Source organism: Pan paniscus, chromosome 3 (genome assembly GCF_029289425.2).
Source record: "Pan paniscus chromosome 3, NHGRI_mPanPan1-v2.0_pri, whole genome shotgun sequence".
Lineage (NCBI taxonomy): Eukaryota > Metazoa > Chordata > Mammalia > Primates > Hominidae > Pan > Pan paniscus.
In genome coordinates this window covers 5,571,953-5,595,089 of record NC_073252.2, presented here as the reverse complement: position 1 = coordinate 5,595,089, position 23,137 = coordinate 5,571,953, and the positions used below count along the sequence as shown (strand labels likewise).

Here is a 23,137-nt window from a genome sequence, read left to right as displayed (position 1 = left end):
AGACATATATGCTTAATCTGTCATCTTTATCTAGAAGTTCAAGTCCTCATCTTTTCCAAATCTTTCAAAATTAGTTAAGTTACAAGGATATCAGCTAAGCACAGTGCAAGACCATGGGTAAACCAATTTGGAGCCTCTCACACCAGCTGCCTCTTCTGGGGTCAGTGAGAAGATTTATGAATGATACAATCACTTTCCAAAGCCTCTCATTGAGTTCCAGCTTCTGCAGGCAAAGTCACTTTGCTCACCTGTGTAGGACATGGCACTGCTGTGCATAGCAGGGAGAAGTAAGGTCCCTGAGGAGGCTACAGAAACTCAGAACTTTTATGCAAAGCCCAGAGCCAGCACTGAGGCTTCCTAAGAGAAAGAAATCCTCCACGATGCACAGCACTGATTTCTAAGTACGGAAAAAAACAGAGTAGAATCCCTCACACTCCCAGCTCACTAGTATAATAATGCTCCTGTAACTCTTCTGACTTGAGACAGGAGAGACAGAATGTTCCAGCTTCCCTAGGCATACTGGAGCAGAGAAGATAAGGCCAGCCACCAGCCATGTCTCTAAACAGTAGTGTACGGGTACAGGATGGGAGATGTAGGTGCTGGTTGTAGAAAACATAAAAAAATAAGAAGAAAAGTGTTCTGCTTTTTTCCCTCATGCACTACCACTTTTAAACCATGTCAAGGACAAAATTCTCTCCCCACTACTGCAGACTGCTCCTGACACCCTAGCCCATGGTCCCTGTGTCCCAGGCATCCCGCCAGCATCCCAGTTACCTGTGGATGATGTGGTACCTCTGAAGATACTCCAGGGCCAGTGCCAGCTCACAGATGTAGAGTTTCACAGTCCCCTCTGTGAAATGCACATTCTGCTGCAGATGGTAGCGCAGGTCGCCTCCCAGGAGCAGGTCCACCACCATGAACATGTCCTCCTCATCCTGGAAGGAGTACCTAGGAGCACAGAAGGACAGAGAATATTAGGGGTGGAGGCACCTTCAGCACCCTCAAGACCAATGCCTCCATTTTACAGAAGAGCAAACTGAGGCTCAGAGAGAGGCACTGAGTTGCCTGAGTCATGGTGCTATGGGAGTGGAGGGGAAGGGGCAAAGGCTTTCAATCCTCAGGCTGCCTCCACATTTGTTGGGGTTTCCTCATATCTTACATAGCAAAGGCAAGCAGGAGTACCCAGCATTAGTTCTCAGGCTCTGGCAGACAGATGACAGTTTAACTACTACTGGACTCCAGCATGTTTCTTCATCCGTTTTTAGCAGGTGCTTTAATTAGATGGTGTCAGTGTTCGTAGGAGCTAGCCTCCAAAGACACACTCCCCTCCCAAACACTCCCTCCATTCCCTGCATATGCATGCTGCTCTCCATATGGAGCTTGTTTCTGCAACTCTTGAATGCAGTGGTGTTATGGGACATCCAAGTCTAGGCCTTAAGTGAATGGGCAGTTTCTAATTTTTGCCTCTTGGAACCCAGCCAGATGCAAGCCACATGGAGAGGCCAAGAGAAGGAAAACCAGATCCCCAGCTGAGTTCCCAGTGACAGCCAGCAGCACTGCCTGCCACGCGAGTGAGCTGCCTTGAGCATTTTGATATTCCATGGCAACCCTAGAAATCACATGGAGCAGAAGAACAGCCCAGCTGAGCCCAGTTACCCCACAGAACATGAGATGATTAAATGGTGGTGTTTTTACACCATTAAGTTCTAGGGTGGTATTTTGTTTTGTTTTTGAAACAGTAGAAAATTGATACAGTACCAAATGCATTTAACAAAATGCATTTGGGCTTTCTAAGGACTGAAGAGCCAACACATAGAATCTGAGATTGTTGTTAAACAATTGTAGTATACCATCACATCACAAACTGTTGTCAAGTTCATTGTAGATTTACAGGGTATAATAATGGAATCATGTAATATTAATCACAGAATTGCATAATGTAATCATGGAAGCTTAGACCTGTGTCTTAGATCCTCAGATATTAGACCGAATCAGCAAGGTCCTTCCCCTCACTTAACAGAACAGGAAACTGAGGCCCAGAGGGAAGAAGGGACTTGGTGAGTCATTGTAAGTGTGGGGACAAGAACCCAAATCCCCTGACTCTCACTCGCTGCAGTGTCCTGATGACCACACACTGTGGGGATGTTGCTGTAATGCACCCACACTATGTTCCAGTATCCTGGGTGTGCAGCCCTGGGGAGGGAGCCTGGTGCATGATTTGGTCCCAGGACAGGCAACAGAACCACATGCTTACAGGACAGGGAATTCCAGGGTTGGAAGGACCTCAAATCCCCTCCAGCTCCCATTACAGAGACTGGGGCCCAGGAAAGAGGAGATGGCTGGACACAAGTCATATCCTCTTTGTGTATCTTACCCATTGTTCATAATTGTTCAGAATTAAGGCAAGGAAGGGGGCTGTTTATTGCATCCCCAGATCATGAATTTACCAGAGGCTTATGGAACACCTACTGTCTGATAGGCATTGGGCTACGTGCTGGGGACACTGGGACAAAGAAACTGTCTTCACCCTGGAGGCGTGCACAGTGCCCTGGGAGGGGCTAGGCTGACAGTCACTGACAATGCATGGGCTGGCATTCTAGGAGTCTTTCCAGGGTGCAGGCGAGTGTGGGAAAGGAGGAGGCCAGTGCTCCAGCAGGTGAAGGTGGGTGGGAGGAATTGGGAAAGTCTTTACCCATGAGGGGTTTACTGGGTCAGGAACGCACAGGCTGTGTGACTCAGACAGAGGGAGAAACAGCATGACCCATGGCGGGAGGCTGGATCATGGCGCAGTACCCACAAACAGCAGAGGGCCACCTTTGGGAGTCACCATGGTGACATGGATGGGCAGGAGTGGAGTAAGATACAGTCCCTGCTCCTCATGGAATTAGAGACTGGAACAAACCTCACAGGATGGAATGAAGTGTCTCCTATCAAAGACTCACAGGAAGTGCTGTGATGGTGGAGGGTGCAGGGCTGAAGATGCTGTCTTTCTCCCAGGCTGTTCTGTGCTGAAAGGCCCTTCTGCCTTTCCAGGCAGAGGCACCCGGAGTACCCAGGACGTTCCCAATATTCCTGTCACATTTTCAAGGCACTATTTCCAGAAGTTTCAGTGAGAATATTTTTGTTTGCCCAGAAAGTTTTTATTATTGTTGATATTATTAATTATTATTCTCACTCTCACTCTTGGCCTCCCAAAGTGTTGGGATTATAGGCATGAGCCACCGCGCCCGGCCACCAGCTGGACTTTAGATCTGTTTCAGGGCCAGTATAACCTCATTCATGCTCCTCCCCCTCAACAAAGAGAGGAGCATGTAAGTAACACAGCCTCGCTGGGAAGCACAGGACTACCTTGTTTTACTGCACTTCACTTTCTTACAAATTGAAGGTTTGTGGCAACCCTGCCTCCAGTAAGTCTATCAGTGTCAATTTTCCAATAGCATGTGCTCAGTTTGTATCTCTGTGTCACATTTTGGTAATTCTTGCAATATTTCAAACATTATTATATCTGCTATAGTGATCTATGATAAATGGTCTTTGATGTTACTATTACAATTGCTTTGAAGCTCCTCAGATGGCATCCATATAGCACCCAAAGCTTCATGGATAAAGGTTGGATGTGTTCTCATGCTCCACTGACCAGTAGTTTCCCATATCTCACTTTCTCCTTGGGCCTTTCTATTCCCTGAGGCATAACAATATTGAAATTAGGCCAGTTAATAACTCTACAAAGGCCTGTAAGTGTTCAAGTGAATGGAAGAATCACACATCTCTCAGTTTACATCAAATACTAGAAATGATTAAGCCTAATGAGAAAGACATGCCAAATGCCAAGATAGGCTGAAAGCTAGACTCTTACACCATAAAGTTAGCCAAGTTATAAATGCAAAGGAAATAAAAATTGCTACTCCAATGAACGCATGTAAGACATGAAAGCCAAACAGCCTTATTGCTGATAGGGAGGAAATTTTAGTGGTCTAGACAGAAGATCAAATCAGCTACAACATTCCCTTAAGACAAATCCTAATCCAGAGCAAGGCCTTAACTCTCTTCAGTTCTATGAATGCTGAGAGAGGTGAGGGAGTTGCAGAAAAAGAGCTGGAAGCTAGCAAAGGTTGGTTCATGAGGTTAAAGAAAAGAAGCCATCTCCAGAACATAAAAGCACAAGGTGAAGCAGCAGTGTTGATGGAGAAGCTGCAGCAAGTTACCCAGAAGATCTAGCTCAGATCACTGGTGAAGGTGAATACACCAAACAGTAGATTTTCAAAGTAGAAAAAATAGCAAATAGCTTTATACTGGAAGTAGATGTCATTTAGGACTTTCATAGCTGGAGAGGAGAAGTCAATGCCTGGCTTCAAAGGGTCAAAGGACAGGCTCTCTCACTAGGGGCTCTCTTGTTTTAGCAGCTGGTCACTTTAAGTTGAAGTCAATGCTCATTTACCATTTTGAAAATACCAGGGCCCTTAAGAATTATGCTAAATCTATTGCCTGTGCTCTATAAGTGGAATAAAAAACTCCAGATGACAGCACACCAGTTTACAGCAAAATTTACCAAATATTTTAGACCCAATGCTGAGACCTACTTCTCAAAAAAAAATTCCTTTCAAAATATTACCACTCTTAGTCACCCAAGAGCTCAGATGGAGATGTACAAGATTAATGTTGTTTTCATGATAAAACAACATCCATCCTGCAGCTAATGGATGAAGAAGTAATTTTGACCTTTGAGACTTATTATTTAAGAAATGCATTTTGTAAGACTATAACTGCCATAGATAGTGATTGCTTTGATGGATCTGGGCAAAGTAAATTGAAAATCTTCTGGAAAGGATTCGCCATACTAGATTGTCATTAAGAACATTCATGATTCATGAGAAAAGGTCAAAGTACTAACATTAACAGGAGTTTGGAAGAAGTGGATTCTAACCCTCAAGGATGACTATGAGGGGTTCAAGACTTCAGTGGAGGAAGGAACTGCAGACGTGGTAAAAGTAGCAAAAGTACTAGAATCAGAAGTGGAACCTGAAAATGTGACTAAATTGCTGCCATCTCACGATAAAACGTTAAGAGATGAGGAGTTAAGTTGTTTCCCCTAAGGATAAGGAAGAAACGAGCTTCTTGAGATGGAATCTGCTCCTGATGAAGGTGCTGTACACATTGTTAAAATGACACAAGAGGTTTAGAATATTACATAAGCTTAGTTGATAAAGCGGCTGTAGGATTTGAGAGGACTGACTCCACTTTTAAAAGAAATTCTACTGTGGGCAAAATGCTATCAAACAGCACCACTTGCTATAGAGAAATATTTCATGAAGTGAAGACTCCACCATCGTGGAAAGCTTCGTTGTTTTCTTATTTTAAGAAATTTTCACAGTCACCCCAACCTTCAGCAACCACCACTCTGATCAGTAAGCAGCCATCAACATTGAGGAAAGACCCTCCACCTGCAAAAAGACTGTGACTTGTTGAAAGAAGGCTCAGATCAGTGTTAGCATTGTAGCTAACAAGTATTTTAGATGAAAGTATGTACACTTTTTAGACATAATGCTGTTGCACACTGAATAGAGTACAGTGTAGTATAAACATAACTTTTAAAGGCACTAGAAAACGAAAAAATGTCAATAAGACCTGTCTAGGGAGAGAACCTGCAGAGAGGGAAGCAGGGCTGGGAGCTAAATGCAGAAAGAGGCGCTGTTGGAGGTACTGGCTCCCACCTAGTCAGAAGAAAGATCCATCCCTGAACTTCATATTTACATGGGCAATGACTGTTTTTATTTTTTTAAATTAAGCTACTTTACTTTGAATTTCTGTGACTTGGAACTGAGTTACAACTTTTCATGTATTTGCTACTGGATAGAAGAATATAGATGCCCCAAAAGAAAACACAGGAATCAAACATAATATGCTGACTACAGATGCACAATTTGTATTCTAATAGTTGATGGACTATTGAAACATTGCATTAATAACCAGCGAGTTCTGTACTCTCAACTCACAGCTAAACTGTCAAAGGGCATCTCATTCAGTATTCCATCAGAACTCTTTGGAGGAGCAACATGAATTTTCAGAGGGAAACTTGCATACTGGAATGAATTCTAAAGAGGAAAATCAAAATGCTAAGAGAACAATATTTTAAGCAATAATTCAGGTTGTGGCTTTTTCTTGCTGCAGATCCACATTCTTCACCAGGCCACAGACCCTACATTCCCAGAGAAACTCAATATTATACTGGAGAACACAGAATGACCTTTCATTTATCTCTCTATAGTTTTGCACTATTCCACAGCTTTGTGACATTGTCCCTTTTGCTTCTTCTTGTATTAGAATTAGAATTATATTCTCATAATAGTGCTGAACATTGTCATGGAAATGATGGAGATCACAAATAAGAAAGCTAAGCTCTATCACAGTAACTCTGACCTATGGAAAAATCTGGAAAATTAGGCTCTCCTTGCAAGAGCAAAGAAAATTGTGTGCTGTGAAGGCCTAAATCCTGGCCTGGCTATTGCAATAGAACTGCATAAAGAATGCGATTTTCCATGTTTTATTTTTTTAAAAATTATTAATTTCCTACTTTGTTCCAGAAAGGATTCAGGTGACTTGTGAAATGTATATAACATAATAGAATTAAAAATAAGGAAGACAAAGATCAAGTCACAGAATAAAAAAGGAATCCAAGCAAATAGAATCAGGAAAAAATACCCCAATTTATGCCTCAAGATCCTGTATGCTTCCCTGAAATGGGCCATCAATGTGTCTCAAATCTCCCCAGCACACAGAGCAAAAGGAGAAACATGATCAGCTACATGATTCAGAGCTGATGTGGAAAAAAAAAAACAATTGTTTAGGAAAAGCAAGATTTTTGTCCTGGTACTGAAATCAGCGGGAAATTTCTTCCACTGGATTCTTATGAAGATGGTGTTCTGTAATGTGGTGAACCATGAGTCCACATAAAATAACTCTAAACACAGTAATAAGTGGAACAGGAATTTTTTGCATGATGTGCTTCAAGGTAGGCTGAAGGCATTAAAAATCCAATTTCATAGAAGCAATGCCACATGGGGCAAAGCAATGAGGCTGTGCGTCATGCTCACGGATGAACTTTCTTCATACCAGGATAAATTTAGAGCAGAGCACGAGGTGAATGTTCTTCAGGGACTACTTCACAAAGACAGGCTCGCACACACAGCAGCAAGTACTCAGTAGGCTTCTCCCATGCATTTGGTCCTTGCAAGAAGCCAAGGATTTAGTGGGAGAAGTCAGCACATGAGTGCTCACCTGGGCTTAAGATTTCATAAGGGAGCCCAGATTTTGCTGTCATGTTAGGACAAGTCCCTGGATGGACCCACACTCTCACAATTCCACACGTTCACCCACAATATTCCTTATTCCTGGTGCACCACCTCTGTCCTCTTGTCCATCACTCACTTCTCAGCATAGTGCAGGGTTCCCAAACCCAAAGCAGTTTTGCTCCCCTGGGAACACTGGACAATGTGTGGAGACAGTTTTTGTTGTCACAATTTGGAGGGATGCTGCTGTCATCTAGTGAGTTGGAGCCAGGGATGCTGCTAAGTATCCTACAATGCACAGGACGGCCTCCACCACAATCACCTACTGCAAAATGGCAACAGTGCTGAGGTTGAAAAACCCTGCTTAAGACTGATGCTCCCTCCTTTAAGAAGCCTTCCCTAACCCTGGAAACTGAGGCAGGTGACCCCCTAGTCCCTTATAATAATAACAGTTAACACTGATGTGGTGCAAATTCGGTGCCAGACACCGTTCTAAGTGCCTTATTTTCTTATTTTTATTTTTTGAGATGGAGTCTCCCTCTGTTGCCCAGGCTGGGGTGCAGTGGTGCAATCTTGGCTCACTGCAACCTCTGCCTCCTGGGTTCAAGCAATTATCCTGCCTCACCCTCCCCAGTAGCTGGGATTACAGGCCCATGCCACCACACCTGACTAGCTTTTATATTTTTAAAAGTGACAAGGTTTCATCATGTTGGCCAGACTGGTCTTGAACTCCCGACCTCAAGTGATCTGCCTGCATCGGCCTCCCAAAGTGCTAGGATTACAGCTGTGAGCTGCCGTGCCCGGCCTAAGTGCTTTACGTATATGCGCTCATTTAATGTTCCCAACAATCCTTTGAGATAGGAGTTATTACAAACTACCTTCGATAGCTCAAGACCTTGAGGTTCAGAGAGATTAAGTAACATGTCCAAGATGACAGCCAGGGAATGGCAGAGCTGGGACTGAGCCAAGATAGTCCATGTCCAGAGCCTAGACTCTGTGCTTGATGCCCTATAGCACTTTCCTTGAGGCCAAGTCACCATCGCTCTTCTGGTCTCTTTTCCCCACCAGGCAGTGAACTCTGAGTGCAGGGACCTAGCTAATTCAGCACCATCCCCTGCATTTAGCTCATAGCCAGGAGCATCCCACACACTCCGGAATGAATGGGCCACAAACGCCTGAAGCACCCATATTCTGTGTGGCACATTGGGTCAGTCAATGATGTCTACACAAAAGTGGGGCATTGTACAGAAAAAAGACAGAGGGTAGAGCGTTGATGGGGAAGGAAGGGTGCTAGGCCCTGCTGTTTATGTCACTACCTACAGGAACCTCCTTTTTCTCTGGCCTCTTCTTGTCACAGAGACCAGGAACTCCCATTAGCCTGAGTGACTCACCAGTCTCTCCCCATAGCCGTCTCCCTCCCTTGCAGGGTGCAGAAGTGATAGACCTGATGAGCGAGTCCAGAAGAAGCAGCCGTGCTCAGCACAGTCCCCTCGGGCTCCCCTTCTGCTTCAGGACCTGCTCATAGTGGGCTTACACTCCTGTCTGCTCTCTGCAACAGCCAGGGCCTGGCTGGTGGAGGGGGACTTGCAGGTGATCACCGTTTCCTGTGCCTCGGAGATGATTCCATTTCAGAACTCAAGAGTTAGCAAGCCGTTTTGGCTACCAATCTAAAGTGGGTTTCTCTGACTGACTGTTAGCATGAAGTGGATACTTCCACCTCCACCTGTCAGACTCCTGTCTCTCAATTAGTCCTAAAATCGAGAAGGGAGGAGAGGTGCTCTTCACAGACCCCCTGCTCATCCCTTAACACCTGTCCCAACTAACCGTGGGACGTGGGCATTATTACCCTCAATTGCCCAATGGAGGAAACCAAGGCCAAGAGAGGTTGACTGGTCCAAGGTCACTAGGTCAGTTTTCTTGGAAAGCATGTCATGTACTCAATCATCAGCCTTGGAGGCTGCTTACAAACTAAAGGTCAGCCATGCTGATAACACATGAAATACATGTGAACACATATGAGGGAGGTAGTGCCTGTTGCTGGGGGAAATCTGGAGTTGGAACAGCTTGGTTCAGCTCCTCCTCTTACCTGATGAGTGACTGACTCTCCATCTCACCTTGCCCAGGGCCTGGCAAACAGTGGAGCATCCACAAACCTTGTGCAGTTGTTAAAGGTAGGGGAGGCCTGGAAAGCGAAAGGAAGAGTCTGGAGGAAACCCTAGATCTTTCTTAGTCTCCAGGCAGCACAATGCCACTTGAACTATTTGAAACAGCCACCTTTCTCCACTTCTTCTTCCTGAGGCGAAAGTCACTGGGTGCCCAGAGATGACTCTGTGGGATTCAGAAAATCTCTGCAGCCAGGACAAGCCACATGTCTACAACACTCATCTCCTGTGTTTTTACTGTGTGGCAACTGCAGGGGCAATGAGCTGAGCATCTCCTCAGGCCACTTTCCATTCCATCTGACCTCCGAGGGGAGCAGATGGAGGGGAGGTCTCACTCACTATACTCACCTCTAGCGATTCTTAAAAATGTAACAGCCAGCAAGAGAGGAGCTAAGAATAGCCTCATAGGCTACAGAAATCCAACAATGGAGTGCTGGGCCTTCTGACAGCTCATATTGTACGAGGAAAAAAGAGCTTATCAAGCCTGACTTGTGCCTGATACATGTCTTTAATAACATTCACAATGATAAGCTTATTATTATTTTTCATAGACAAGATCTTGCTGTGTTGCCCAGGCTGGTCTTGAACTCCTGTCCTCAACCAATCCTCTTGCCTTGGCCTCCCAAAGTGCTGGGATTACAGGTGTGAGCCACTGTGTTCAGCCAGCCCAACACCCCACCCCCACTCCCACTGCTTTTTTTTTTTTTTATTTGACTTGAGGCACAAGAGTCTTGAAGCCACTCAAACATGATGGCTCTCATTGTTCTTCACACTGGACTGATTCTCCTATCTCCTTCCCAGAAGCCGAAGGATGCTGGTTAGCTTCCAATGGCCTCCCGCAGACCAAGGCGACAAGATGAGAACCTCACAAAGCCATCCAGAACCTCCAGGCAGAGGCAGTTGGGGGCAGGAGCAGTCGCGTGATGAGGTGAAGGCAGGCTTCAGGTCCACGGTGCCCCCGTCCCACTGGAGGGGCTTTGCAGACTGTAAAGTGCTATCTATCTGTATAAATGCAGAATATTGCTCTTGTGGCTTCATGGTTTTATTTATTTCAATCTATATCCTTCACGCTTCTAAAGAATTTGTAGTGGCTGACAAAGGACAGGTAAGACTGATAGAGGAGATAGTGGGAAAAATGTACAACGAAGGAGAGGCACACGTACTGTTCACGGGGACAGACAGTGAGCCTGAAACGGTAGCTCCTGCTCCCTTAGCAGTGGAAAGAAAGAAAAGGGCAATGTGGAATGACCAACACAGCCCTCACCACTTGATTAAATAAGATGAAGCCAAACTGCTCTTCTTGGGCCAAATTCCAAAAGACATTTATAACTTGCATTCTCTTACAAGGGGCATTGAATGAAAGAATGGGAAAAAATAAATGATAACTCACATATGCTAAGTGCTTCCTATGTACTAGCCATGGTCCTAAGTGCTTTTTTTTAATACCATTGACCGAGGCTCCTTGCTCTATGTGAGCTCTTTACATTGGAGATCTCACTTAATCTTCCAACACTTTGGTGTAGGCATTATTATGGCTATTTTAGAGGTGACAGAACTGATGTTCAGAGAAGCTGAGTAACTTGCCTAGAGTCGCACTCAGCTTTCCTCCAACCACCTCCCTCTGAAATCCTTTTGCCAACCACATCTTCAAAGCCCTTTTGTACTCTCTCAAAGACCCTTCCCTTCAACTACACAGTGCATACCCTTCTGAGTCTACAGTGATGCACTTCTCATCATTCAGGATACATGCATCATCTATTGAACATAATCCACCTGTTCCTAAAAACCAGTCATTCTGTTTGAAGACACTAAGAATGTATTTCCCATTATTTAAGTGGGAAAAATTACAATGCATCACTCTTCAACCCAAATTTCTTAACCAATTTCTTAAAATACAATGTAAACACAACAAAATAGATAGGATATCCATCTGCTAATATGTCAAGTGTTTCCATTCCATCCTCATGATCAAACACTAAATATAGTTAATGATGTTTTAGTTTTGGGTTTTTGCAGTAACATGGTCTTGTTTACCCTCAGCAGTGTCTAAGACCCACATCCCTGTGGCGATAGATACTTAATGTGATTTTTCAAACTGACTACACTTGGTTCTGACATTTCACTAGTTGTATTTGAAATGTAACTTGAGACTTGACCTGATATCACATTGTTAAAAATGTTATATTGAGTTTCAAGGCTGTAAATATAATTTTTTTCAATGTAAACGATAGCTGAAAAAGTACTGATAGATACACACAGGGTTGAGCCATGTGAAATTGCCAATGCTTACCGTTTTGACTATGGAATAACAATTTCATATGGTTCAACCTAATACAGTCCATGCAGCCTTAGTAATAAAAATCAAGAGGCACTGGACCAAGAAAATGTTAAGTGCAGAGGCGTTCTGCAGGGTGAATATGCCTGAATGTTTGTTGAACACCTACTATGTACCAGGCCCTATCATGGGAGGGGGAATCATTCATCAACCAGATGTGGCCGCTCTACTCAAGGTGCTCATTGTACTCTAGGAGGGGAAGGATAAGGTAGTGTAGAAACACATAGGGGAGGGATCTATCAAAAAAGGGGAGGGATTCTGAAGGGGAAGAGACGTCTAGGTAGAGTGGAGACTTGAATTGGCTCATCAGTGTCTGTTCCACCCTCCTGCAAGTGTGCTTTCCTGTAACTGCAAAGGCTAGAAATCTGCCCAATTCATTTCACAGACTCCCTTGCAGCTAGAGTTCCTGCATGATTTAGGTTTCTCAGTAAGTTGCATCCACGTAAGACTCGGCTAAGTGGGGCAAGGTCTGAGGTCTCATTCTGGGAGGCAGCTTCTCAACTGCAGCAGAGGCAGCCACATCCTCTGCAGGTCAGCTCTCCCTGTGACTTTGGGCAGAGATCTCAGAGTTTCAGCCCAGAGTCAGCTCTTCTGCCTCCCAGGGATTCTGAGAAGACATTTCATACCCTGTAACAAATCTCTTTCTTCTGAACTAACAAGACTGTATTCTCTTCCTTGAAGCTGAGCCCTGGTTGATAGAACCAGAGAAGAGCAGAGAGCAAGGACAATGTTCCAGAAATAAGGAACAGCATGAACAAAGGCTGAGAGGAGTGGTGAGCATGGATTCCAGCTCTGGATGCCTGGGGTGCGTGCTGGAGAGGGGTAAGATGGGAGTGAGGAGAAGACTCTTCAAGAAGGGCTTTGTAAGTCATGATAAGAAGTTTGGACTTTATTCTTGCACAAGGGGAAGCCACTGAGGATTTGGAAACAGGAGAAAGTCCTGGTCAGATTTGAGTTTTGGAACAGCTGCTCTGGCAGCTACATATCCGATTAGTTGGAGGACCTTTGCTTTAGGCAGGGGAGCAGTTGAGGCAATACTGCTTCATTGGTAAGCAGTGATGAGCCCTATTCAGGAGAGCACACAAACCCTTTTGAAGTGTACAGGCTCTGGAGGCGAAGTCCTAGGTTCTGGGCCCCACATCCTCATTAGTCATACAGGAATTATTGTGGTGTTTACGTCCTGGTGTTTCAAAGATTTCAGGAGTTATTATGAGTCAAGGGACTGGAAAAGTGACTGACACATAATGAGTGCTTGAGAAACACTTGCTATTTTTGGCCAGGCGTGGTGGCTCACACCTGTAATCCCAGCACTTTGGGAGGCCAAGGCGGGTGGATCACAAGGTCAGGAGATCGAGACCATCCTGGCGAACACAGTGAAACCCCATCTCTACTAAAAATACAAAAAAAAAAAAAAATTAGCTGGGCATGGTGGCGGGCACCTGTAGTCCCAGCTACTCAGGAGGCTGAGGCAGGTGAATGGCATGAACCCGGGGGGCAGAGCTTGCAGTGAGTGGAGATCACGCCACTGCACTCCAGTGTGGGCGACAGAGCAAGACTCCGTCTCAAAAAAAAAATACTTGCTATTTTTATTACTCTCAAGAGCTTTTGCCATGAATCCAGCCCACTGCATCCTTCTACAGAATGAACTCTTTGCTCTGGTCATCCTGAGGGACTTGGAGTTAGTCAAATGTGCTTTCTCTCTCATACCTGTGTACCTTTTCTTATGCTGTTCCTTTGTCTGAAAGTACCTACCCTGTGATTCTGGGTCCAGGTGATTCACCATTTAAATCACTGCAGTGATGTCCCAATATATCTGGAATAAATTCAGGATCCCTTAACCTAGCCTACAAAGCTCTGTGTGATCAGGACTCTCCAATCTCATTTTATCTTGCTCCTGACTTTTTTTTTCCCTCAATCTATTTATTTTGGCTTTCATTCTTCTTTCTGTTCCAGGGTTGAGATCTTTGCACTTGCTAGTCTCCTTGCCTACAGTTCTTTTCCCTGCTCCATCTTCCTATCACTCCTTCTCATCGTTTAGCCTCGGTTCCTAAGACAACTCCCCAGGCAGGCCTTCTTTCACTGCCTGTTTTTAGAAGCCCCACTTCTTTCTAACATCCTATAATTTTTTCTAAGCCCTTTTAAACCTCTCTTCATAACATTTACCCCTACATGAAATAATCTCATTTACTCACCTGTTTTGTTGTGTGCTGTCTGCCCTTTCCCCCAATCACGCACACACGTGCATGCATTCACACAAGCGTGCGCACACACACACACACACGTGCACAAGCACACACAAATGCAGGCCCTGAGAGCCAAGGCTTTCTCTACCAGTGGTTCTCAAACTTCAGCAGGCATTCAGAAGCATCTGGGGACCTTGTGAAAACACAGATTTGCTGGCCTCACCTCAGAGTTTCTGACTTGGTAGGCCTGGGACAAAACCTGAAATCTGGCAATTCTAACAGATTTTCAGGTGATGTTGATGCTGTTGGTATGGGGACAGCACTTTGAGAAGTGCCAACCTACATTTTTCACAGTTCTATCCAAAACACTTAGATGAATGCCTACTGAACACAGCAGCTCATCAATAGATTTTTAAGTCAATAACTCTTAACTCTTTGTTTATCCTTCAAATAAGGAAATCACTTGTCACCTTCTCCAAGAAGCCTCCCAAACAAGAATAGGAGCTCTTTGCAGATGGCACCTTGTCTGACCTCCCTGGAATCCTCCAGCATCCACTCAGGGCCTGGTCCAGGGCAGGAGGGTTCACTGAGTGTTGCTTCAGTGGTTAAGCCTAATGTCCTCCTTACATATTTTTTTCAAGTTATATATATATATATATATATATATATATATAATATATTATATATATTATATATATGTAATAAATATATATGTGTAATATATATGTAATATATATGTAATATATATATTATATATGTAATATATATTATATAATATTATATATATCATATATTATATAATATATTATATATAATATATAATATTGTATATATTATATATAATATTATATATAATATTATATATTATATAATATACATTATATATAATATTGTAATAATATATAATATTACAATATTATATATAATATTGTATATAATATATAATATTACAATATTATATATAATATTGTATATAATATATAATATACAATATTATATATAATATTGTATATAATATATAATATTACAATATTATATATAATATTGTATATAATATATAATATTATACACAATATTGTATATAATATATAATATTATACACAATATTGTATATAATATATAATATATTATATATAACATTGTATATAATATATAATATATATTATATATTATATCTAAATATATATATTTAGTTATATATATTTATTTTATATATATAACTTGAAAATATATATATATATTTATACAGAAAGTAGCATAACAGACACATATATATTCTCCATCAAAACTAAACAGACATTACATTTTGCCTTATTAATGTCAGCTCTCTTTAAAAAATAAAATACTCAGCCAGTCCCGGTGGCTCACACCTATACTCCCAGCAACTTGGGAGGCCGAGGCAGGCAGATCACCTGAGGTCAGGAGTTCGAGATCAGCTTGGCCAACACAGCAAAACCCCACCTCTACTAAAAATACAAAAATTAGCTGGGCGTGGCGGCATGCACCTGTAATTCCAGCTACTCAGGAGGCTGACGCAGGAGAATAGCTTGAACCCAGGAGGCAGAGGTTGCAGTGAGCTGAGATTGCACCACTGCACTCCAGCCTGGGCACTGGAGTCTCAGGGTGAAACTGGAGTCTGGGTGAAACTCCGTCTCAAAAAAAAAAAAAAAGAAAAAGAAAAAGAAAAAATACTCAAGAATTGCCTTACTCCATCTATTCCTTCCTTCATCTACTCTTTCCAGAGGTATTAATAATTAGTACTTGATGTTGAGATACTCCTTATTTCTTTTTACTTTTACAATATATGCATCCATAAATCATATAAAATTGTAAAACAGATAAACATAACATACAGTTTTAGATAATATTGAGTTTATGCATATTAATTACTTGAAGCAGTGTTTGACATATAAATACTCAGTAAGTGTTGCTGAGTATTATTGTTACTGTTTTGTGGCTTATCTTCCCTCTTAAAGTAATTCTTGTAAAATTTATCCAAGATACATACAGATCTGTTTGTTTCACTTGATGTTATCACTATTTTTAAGCTAGCCATTCTGACAGGTGTGTAGTCACATCTCATTTGCATTTCCCTAATGGCTAATTTGCATTTTAATTTGCATTTCACTAATGGAGAAGGAAGATGAACACTTTTTCATGTGTTTATTTGTATGTCCTCTTCTGGGAAATGTCTGTTCATGTCTTTTGCTCATTTTTTAATTGGATTAAAAAAATTTACTGTTGAGATTTGAGAACTCACTATATAGTCTAGATACAAGTCCTTTGTCAAATATGTGGTTTGCAAATATTTTCTTCTCCTCTGTAGCTTGTCTTTTAATCCTCTTCACAGAGTCTTCTGCCGAGCATAAATCTTCAATTTTAATGAGGTCAAGTTTATCAATTTTCACTTTTATGAAACATGCTTTTGGTGTCAAGTCTGAAGACTCTTCACTTAGCTCTTCATTCTTCTCTTTTTCTATCAATGTTATATTTTTAAAATAAAATTTGTATTTTTATTTTATCTCCTTCATTTAATAGAAAGTTTTAAAATACCCTGCAAATTTCCCAGCCCGTTTTGCTACTTTGTTGGCTATGTGACTGGTTCTATCTATTTTCTCCTATGATATTTTTTCTCAAAAGTTTTATAGTTTTACACTTTACACTCCAATCCATGATCCATTTTGAGTTTTTGTTTAAGACGGAGTCTTGCTCTTATCACCCAGGCTGGAGTGCAATGGCGTGATTTCGGCTCACTGCAACCTCCGCCTCCTGGGTTCAAGCGATTCTCCTGCCTCAGCCTCCCGAGTAGCTGGCATTACAGATGCCTGTCACCATGCCCACCTAACTTTTGTATTTTTAGTAGAGACAGGGTTTCAACGTGTTGCCCAGGCTGGTCTTGAACTGTTGACCTCAGGTGATCCACCTGCCTCAGCCTCCCAAAGTGCTGGGATTACAGGCGTGAGCCACAGTGCCCAGCTGAGTTTTTTAAAAATATGTAAAGCATGAGGTTTGGTGATGGTTCATTCTTCTGCTTACAGTCGTCCAATTACTATTTGTTGAAGAAGCTATCCTTCCTTCATGATATTGCTTTTGAAACTTTGCAGTTGGGCATATTTGTGTAGTTCAAATTCTGTTCCATTGATCTATGTGTCTGTTCCTATGCTAATACCACATTGTCTTGATTACTACAGTTACATAATAAAACTTAACATTGAGTAGGCTGACTCCTGCTTTATTTTTTTTTTTCAAAATTGCTTAGCTATTATAGACCCTGTGACATTTCACATTAATTTTAAAATAAGTTTGTCTATGTCTGCAAAAAACTTTTCTTGGACTTTCATAGCAATTGCATTAAATCACTTAGAGGACAATTGTTATCTTTACTATGTTGCATCTATGAACAGGGTGTGTTTCCCCACTTACTTAGGTCTTATTTGATTTCTGTGATCAGCATTTTATGATTTTCAGCAAATAAATAGTGTAAATGTTTTTGTTACATTTATATCTAGGTTTATTATCTATGGAATGACTGTAAATGGGATTTCTAAATTGTTGCTTTCCACATGTTCGTTGTTAGTATACAGAAATGTGATTAATCTTTGGATGCTAGTGCTGCATACTGTAATGTTGCTGTCACAGTTCTAGGTTGATCTTTATGCATGAATGTTGTAGACCGCAACCTTGCTGTCACAACTGCACACACACGCACATACACATATGTACTTCTTAGTTCCAGGATATTTTAATTTTAATAAATTCTTTGTTTTTTTATGTAAATAACTATGCCATCTGAAAATAGAGACAGTTCTATTTTCTCTTTTCTAATCTATATGCCTTATTTTTCTCTTGACTTACTGAAGTTGCTAGAACTTCCAGCAGTTTACTAAGTAAGAGTAGTAAAAGCAAAAATCCTTACCTTGTGCCCAATCTTAGGGAGAAAGCATTCAGTCTGTCACTGTGATGTTCCTTATAAATTGAAAAAGTTACCCTCTTTTTCTAGTTGCCTGAGAGTTTTTATCATGAATGTTTACCACAGATGTTAGATGCAGAGATGCTGTCTCTGCATCAATTGATATAATAATAGGATTTTTTCTTTAGCTTGTTGAACATGGTAGATTACATTGACTGCCTTAAAAATATCGAACTAGTGTTGCAAGTCTATAATGAATCTCAATTTGTTGTGGTGTGTAATTCTTTTTGTACACTGGTGGATTCTACTCGATAACAGGTTGGAGCAAAAGTAATTGTGGTTTTTAAAAACCACAATTACTTTTGCTCCAACCTAATAATATTTTTGTTGAGATTTTTGCATCTATATTCATGAGCTATGTTGGTCTTTCTTTTATCATACTGTCTTCATCTGCTTTTGTTATCAGGATAATACAAGTTTCATAAAATGAATTTAAAAGTATGCACAGGTGCTGGAAAGGATGTGGAGAAATAGGAACACTTTTACACTGTTGGTGGGACTGTAAACTAGTTCAACCATCCATTGTGGAAGTCACTGTGGCAATTCCTCAGGGATCTAGAACTAGAAATACCATTTGACCCAGCCATCCCATTACTGGGTATATACCCAAAGGACTATAAATCATGCTGCTATAAAGACACATGCACACGTATGTTTATTGTGGCACTATTCACAATAGCAAAGACTTGGAACCAACCCAAATGTCCAACAATGATAGACTGGATTAAGAAAATGTGGCACATATACACCATGGAATACTATGCAGCCATAAAAAATGATGAGTTCATGTCCTTTGTAGGGACATGGATGAAATTGGAAATCATCACTCTCAGTAAACTTTCGCAAGAACAAAAAACCAAACACGCATGTTCTCACTCACAGGTGGGAACTGAACAATGAGAACACATGGACGCAGGAAGGGGAACATCACACTCTGGGGACTGTTGTGGGGTGTGGGGAGGGGGGAGGGATAGCATTAGGAGATACACCTAATGCTAAATGACGAGTTAATGGGTGCAGCACACCAGCATGGCACATGCATACATATGTAACTACCTGTACATTGTGCACATGTACCCTAAAACTTAAAGTATAATAATAATAAAATAAAAAAAGAAACCTAATAATAAAATTTTAAAAAAAACTAAACGTAAGCGGTAAAACCATAAAGCTTCTAGAAAAACAACAAGAAAATCTTTGTGATCTTAGGATGGCAAAGATTTCTTGAGGTAGACATAAAATCATGAATCATAAAAGAAAAAAATAGTATGCAATCCCATAAAGTATATTTCAATATATGGATGATTGTACTATATATTACCAACCTAATATTAACATTGATTACTTCTGTTAAAATATATAATGGAGAGAAGAATGAAGAAGGATGGAGGCATTTTATTTTCCTTAAATTTTTGTGTACTGTTTATAATTTTTTTAAATAAGATTCTACTACTTTCATAAAAATAAGAATAAACTTTAAAAAAAATATATATATATATATAAAAGTATGCACTTCTCTTCCATTTCCAGAAGTAACTGTGTAAAACTGGTGCTAATTCTTCCTCAAATGTTTGATAGAATTCTCTTGTGAAATCATCTGAGCCTGATTTAATTTTCAGAATCTATTGTGAATTTAATTTATTTAACAGATATAGGAGTGTTCATTTTTTCCTTAGTTGAATTTTGGTAGTTTGTGCTTTTTGAGGAATTGGTCCATTTCTCCTAAGCTATCAAAATTATGAGTAAAAATGTGTTCACAATATTCTCTTTATCTGTTTAATGGCTGCAGAATCTGTATTGGTAGCCTCTGTTTCATTCCTGGTTTTCATTATTTGTTCTTCTTTCATTTTATGTTTGTCAGTCTTGCTAGAGCTTGATCAACTTTCTTAAATATTTTTGAAGAATCAGTTTATTCTTTCATTGATTTTCTCTATTGCTCTCCTATTTTCAATTTCATTGATTTCTGCTGTTTATTATTTCATTCTTTCGGCTTGCCTTGAGTTTATTTTGCTCTTTTTAATTTTTATTATGTTTAATTGACCCACAGTAATTGTACGTATTTATGAGGTACTGTGTGATATTTTGATACATGTATGCAATGTGTAATGATAAAAATCAGAGTAATTTAACATAAGCATCATCTCAAATGTTTATCATTTCTTTGTGTTGGTAACATTCAAAATCTGCTCTTCTAGGTATGTGAAAATATACAATAAATTGTTGTTAACTAAAGTAATTCTATAGTGGTACAGAATTTTTTCTATACCACATCTACATAGGACTTATTTCTCCTAGGCAGATGTATTTTTGTATCTGTTAACAAAGGTTTGGCTATCCTCCCTCCAGGCTAATTTTCCCTGCCACTTTTCCCCACCATTAGTGACCACTGTTTTACTCTCTACTTCTATGAGATCAAATTTTTAGCTCATGTGTAAACATGAGTGAGAATATGTGACATTTTCTTTTCTGTGCCTGGCTTATTTTATCTAACATAATGTTCATCAAGCTCATCCATGTTGCCATGAACGACAGAATTTCATTTTTTATGGCTAAGTAGTACTCTATCATGTACATATAGCACATTTTCTGTATCCATTCATCTATTTGTGGACACTTAAGGTGATGCCATATCTTGGCTATTATGAATAGTGCTGCAATAAATGTGGGAGTGCAGATACTTCTTCTGCATATTGATTTCTTTTACTTTTGATATATACCTAGTAGTGGGATTGTTGGGTAGTATGATAGTTCATTGTTTTCTATTTTTCTAGGACCCTCCATACTGTTTTCCATAACAGCTGTACTAATTTGCATTCCCACCTACAGTGTGCAAGAATTCCCTTTTCTCCACATCCTTGCCAGCATTTGTTATTTTTGTCTTTTTGATGATAGCCATTATAACTGGGGTGAGATGATCTCTCATTGTGGTTTTGATTTACATTTCCCTAATGATTAGTGATGATGAACATTTTTTTCACATACGTTTGCCATTTGTATGACTTCTTTTGACAAATGTCTATTAAGTTCATTTGCCATTTTAAAATCAGATTCTTTGCTTGCTTTTTGCTGTTGAGTTGTTTCAGTTACTTTTATGTTCTGAATATTAACCCCTTGTCAGTTGAATAATTTGCAACTATTCTCTCCCATTCTGAAGGTTGTTTATTTACTCTGTTGATTGTTTCCTTTGATGTACAGAAGGTTTTCAGGTTGACATAAACCTATTTCTCTTTTTTGATTTTTGAGATGGAGTCTTGCTCTGTTGCCCAGGCTGGAGTGCAGTGGCATGATCTGGGCTCACTGCAATCTCCGCCTCCTGGGTTCAAGCGATTCTCCTGCCTCAGCCTCCTGAGTAGCTGGGACTGCAGCAACTTGCCACCACGCCCGGCTAATTTTTGTATTTTTAGTAGAGATGAGGTTTCACCATGCTGGCCAGGCTGGTCTCAAATTCCTGACCTCAGGTGATCCACTTGCCTTGGCCTCCCAAAGTGCTGGGATTACAAGCATGAGCTACCGCGCCCAGCCCCATTTTTCTATTTTTGCTTTTGTTGTCTGTGCTTTTGAGATCCTCTCCATAAAAATTGTTGTTCAGACCAATGTCCTGAAGCATTTCCTCCTATATTTTCTTCCAGAAGTTTCACAGATTCAGGTATTACATTTAAATCCTTAATCCCTTTTAAGTTGGTTTTTATATAATGAGAGATAGGTGTCTAGGTTCATTTTCTGCAAATGAATATTCAGTTTTTCTGGCACCATTCATTAAAGAGACTGTCCTTCTCCCCAGTAAATGTTATTGGTACCTTTGCCAAAAGTCCATTGGTTGTAAATATGTGGATTTATTTCTAGATTCTCTATTCTGCTCCATTGGTCTATGTGGTTTCATGTCAACACCATACTGTTTTGGCTACTATAGTTTTATGGTATACTTTGAAGTCTGGTAGTGTGATACCTCCAACCTTGTTCTTTTTGCTCAGGATTGCTTTGGTTATTCAGCATCTTTTGTAATTTCATAAAAATTTCAGGATTTTTTTTTCTATTTCTGTGATGAATGTCATTGGTATTTTGATAAGGATTCCATTGTAGGTCACTTTTTGTAGTAGGGTCATTTTCACAATATTACTTCTTCTAATCCATGAACATGAGATAACTTTCCATTTTTCTGTGTCTTCTTCATTTTCTTTCATCCCTGTTTTATAGTTTTCCTTGTAGAGATCTTTCACCTCCTTGGTTAAATTTATTTATATGTATTATTTTGTAGCTATTGCAAATGAAATTGTTTTCTTAATTTCTTTTCCCACTAGTTTTTTGTTGGTGTATAGAAATGCTATTACATTTGCTTGTTGGTTTTTACCTGCAACTTTACTGAATTCATTTATCACTCATAAGAGTTTTTTTGTGGAGCTTTTAGGGTTTTCTATATATATAAGATCATGTCATCTACAAGCAGAGACAATTTGACTTCTTCCTTTTCAATTTGGATGCCCTTTATTTTTTTTCTCTTGCATAATTGTTCTGTCTAGGACATTTAGTAGTAAGTTTAATAACAGTGGTGAAAGTGGGCATCCTTGTCTGGTTCCAGATATTAGGGGAAAGCTTTATACTTTTCCTTGTTCAGTATGTTGTTAACTATGGGTTTGTCATGTATGGCCTTCATTTTGTTGAGGTATACAAGATAATTTATTAAACAAATATTCAATGAATACCAACTACACGTTAGGCACTGGTTTAGGTGCTCTGGATACATTATTAAGTAAAAGGAATCATGTCCCTGCATCCATGGGTTTACCTAATTAGAAGAAGGCACCTGGCACATATGAATGAGTGACTAAATGAATGATGCTAACTTTCTGATGCTAAGCACACAGAATGATTGACACATACCACACACTTACTCCTATAATATTTATAATAACTCTAGAGGAATACACAAAAATAAATATTTTACTAAGGAAGAAACTGAGGCATTGGAAGAGTGTAGATTACTTAAAGTCACATACTTGGGGAAAATGGTGGATAGGAGGCAGGACTAACTTGCAGCTTCCACTTGGATGGACAGAGTAGCATGTGGAGAACCACCCGTGAACTTCTGTTCCAAGAACTACTGGAGGAACATACCAAGAAAGCCAAGAGAATCCACAGACCTTTTCAAGGAAGTGGACTGATGCTGCAGGCTCTGTGGGACAGCCAAGAACTCTGAAGACAAA

At 40.4% G+C, this 23,137-nt stretch overlaps 1 protein-coding gene across 2 annotated transcripts in view; it reads right to left on the bottom strand.

The window, feature by feature from the left end:
- The window catches only part of LOC100987783 (serine/threonine-protein kinase 32B), a 447,537-nt gene that overhangs the window by 169,472 nt on the left and 254,928 nt on the right, over nt 1–23,137 (bottom strand). For both annotated transcript variants that reach the window (XM_034951905.4, XM_063603685.1), the window contains exon 4: nt 775–948. In XM_034951905.4, coding sequence (XP_034807796.1) covers nt 775–948 — 174 coding nt within the window. The remainder of the gene's footprint in view (nt 1–774; nt 949–23,137) is intronic.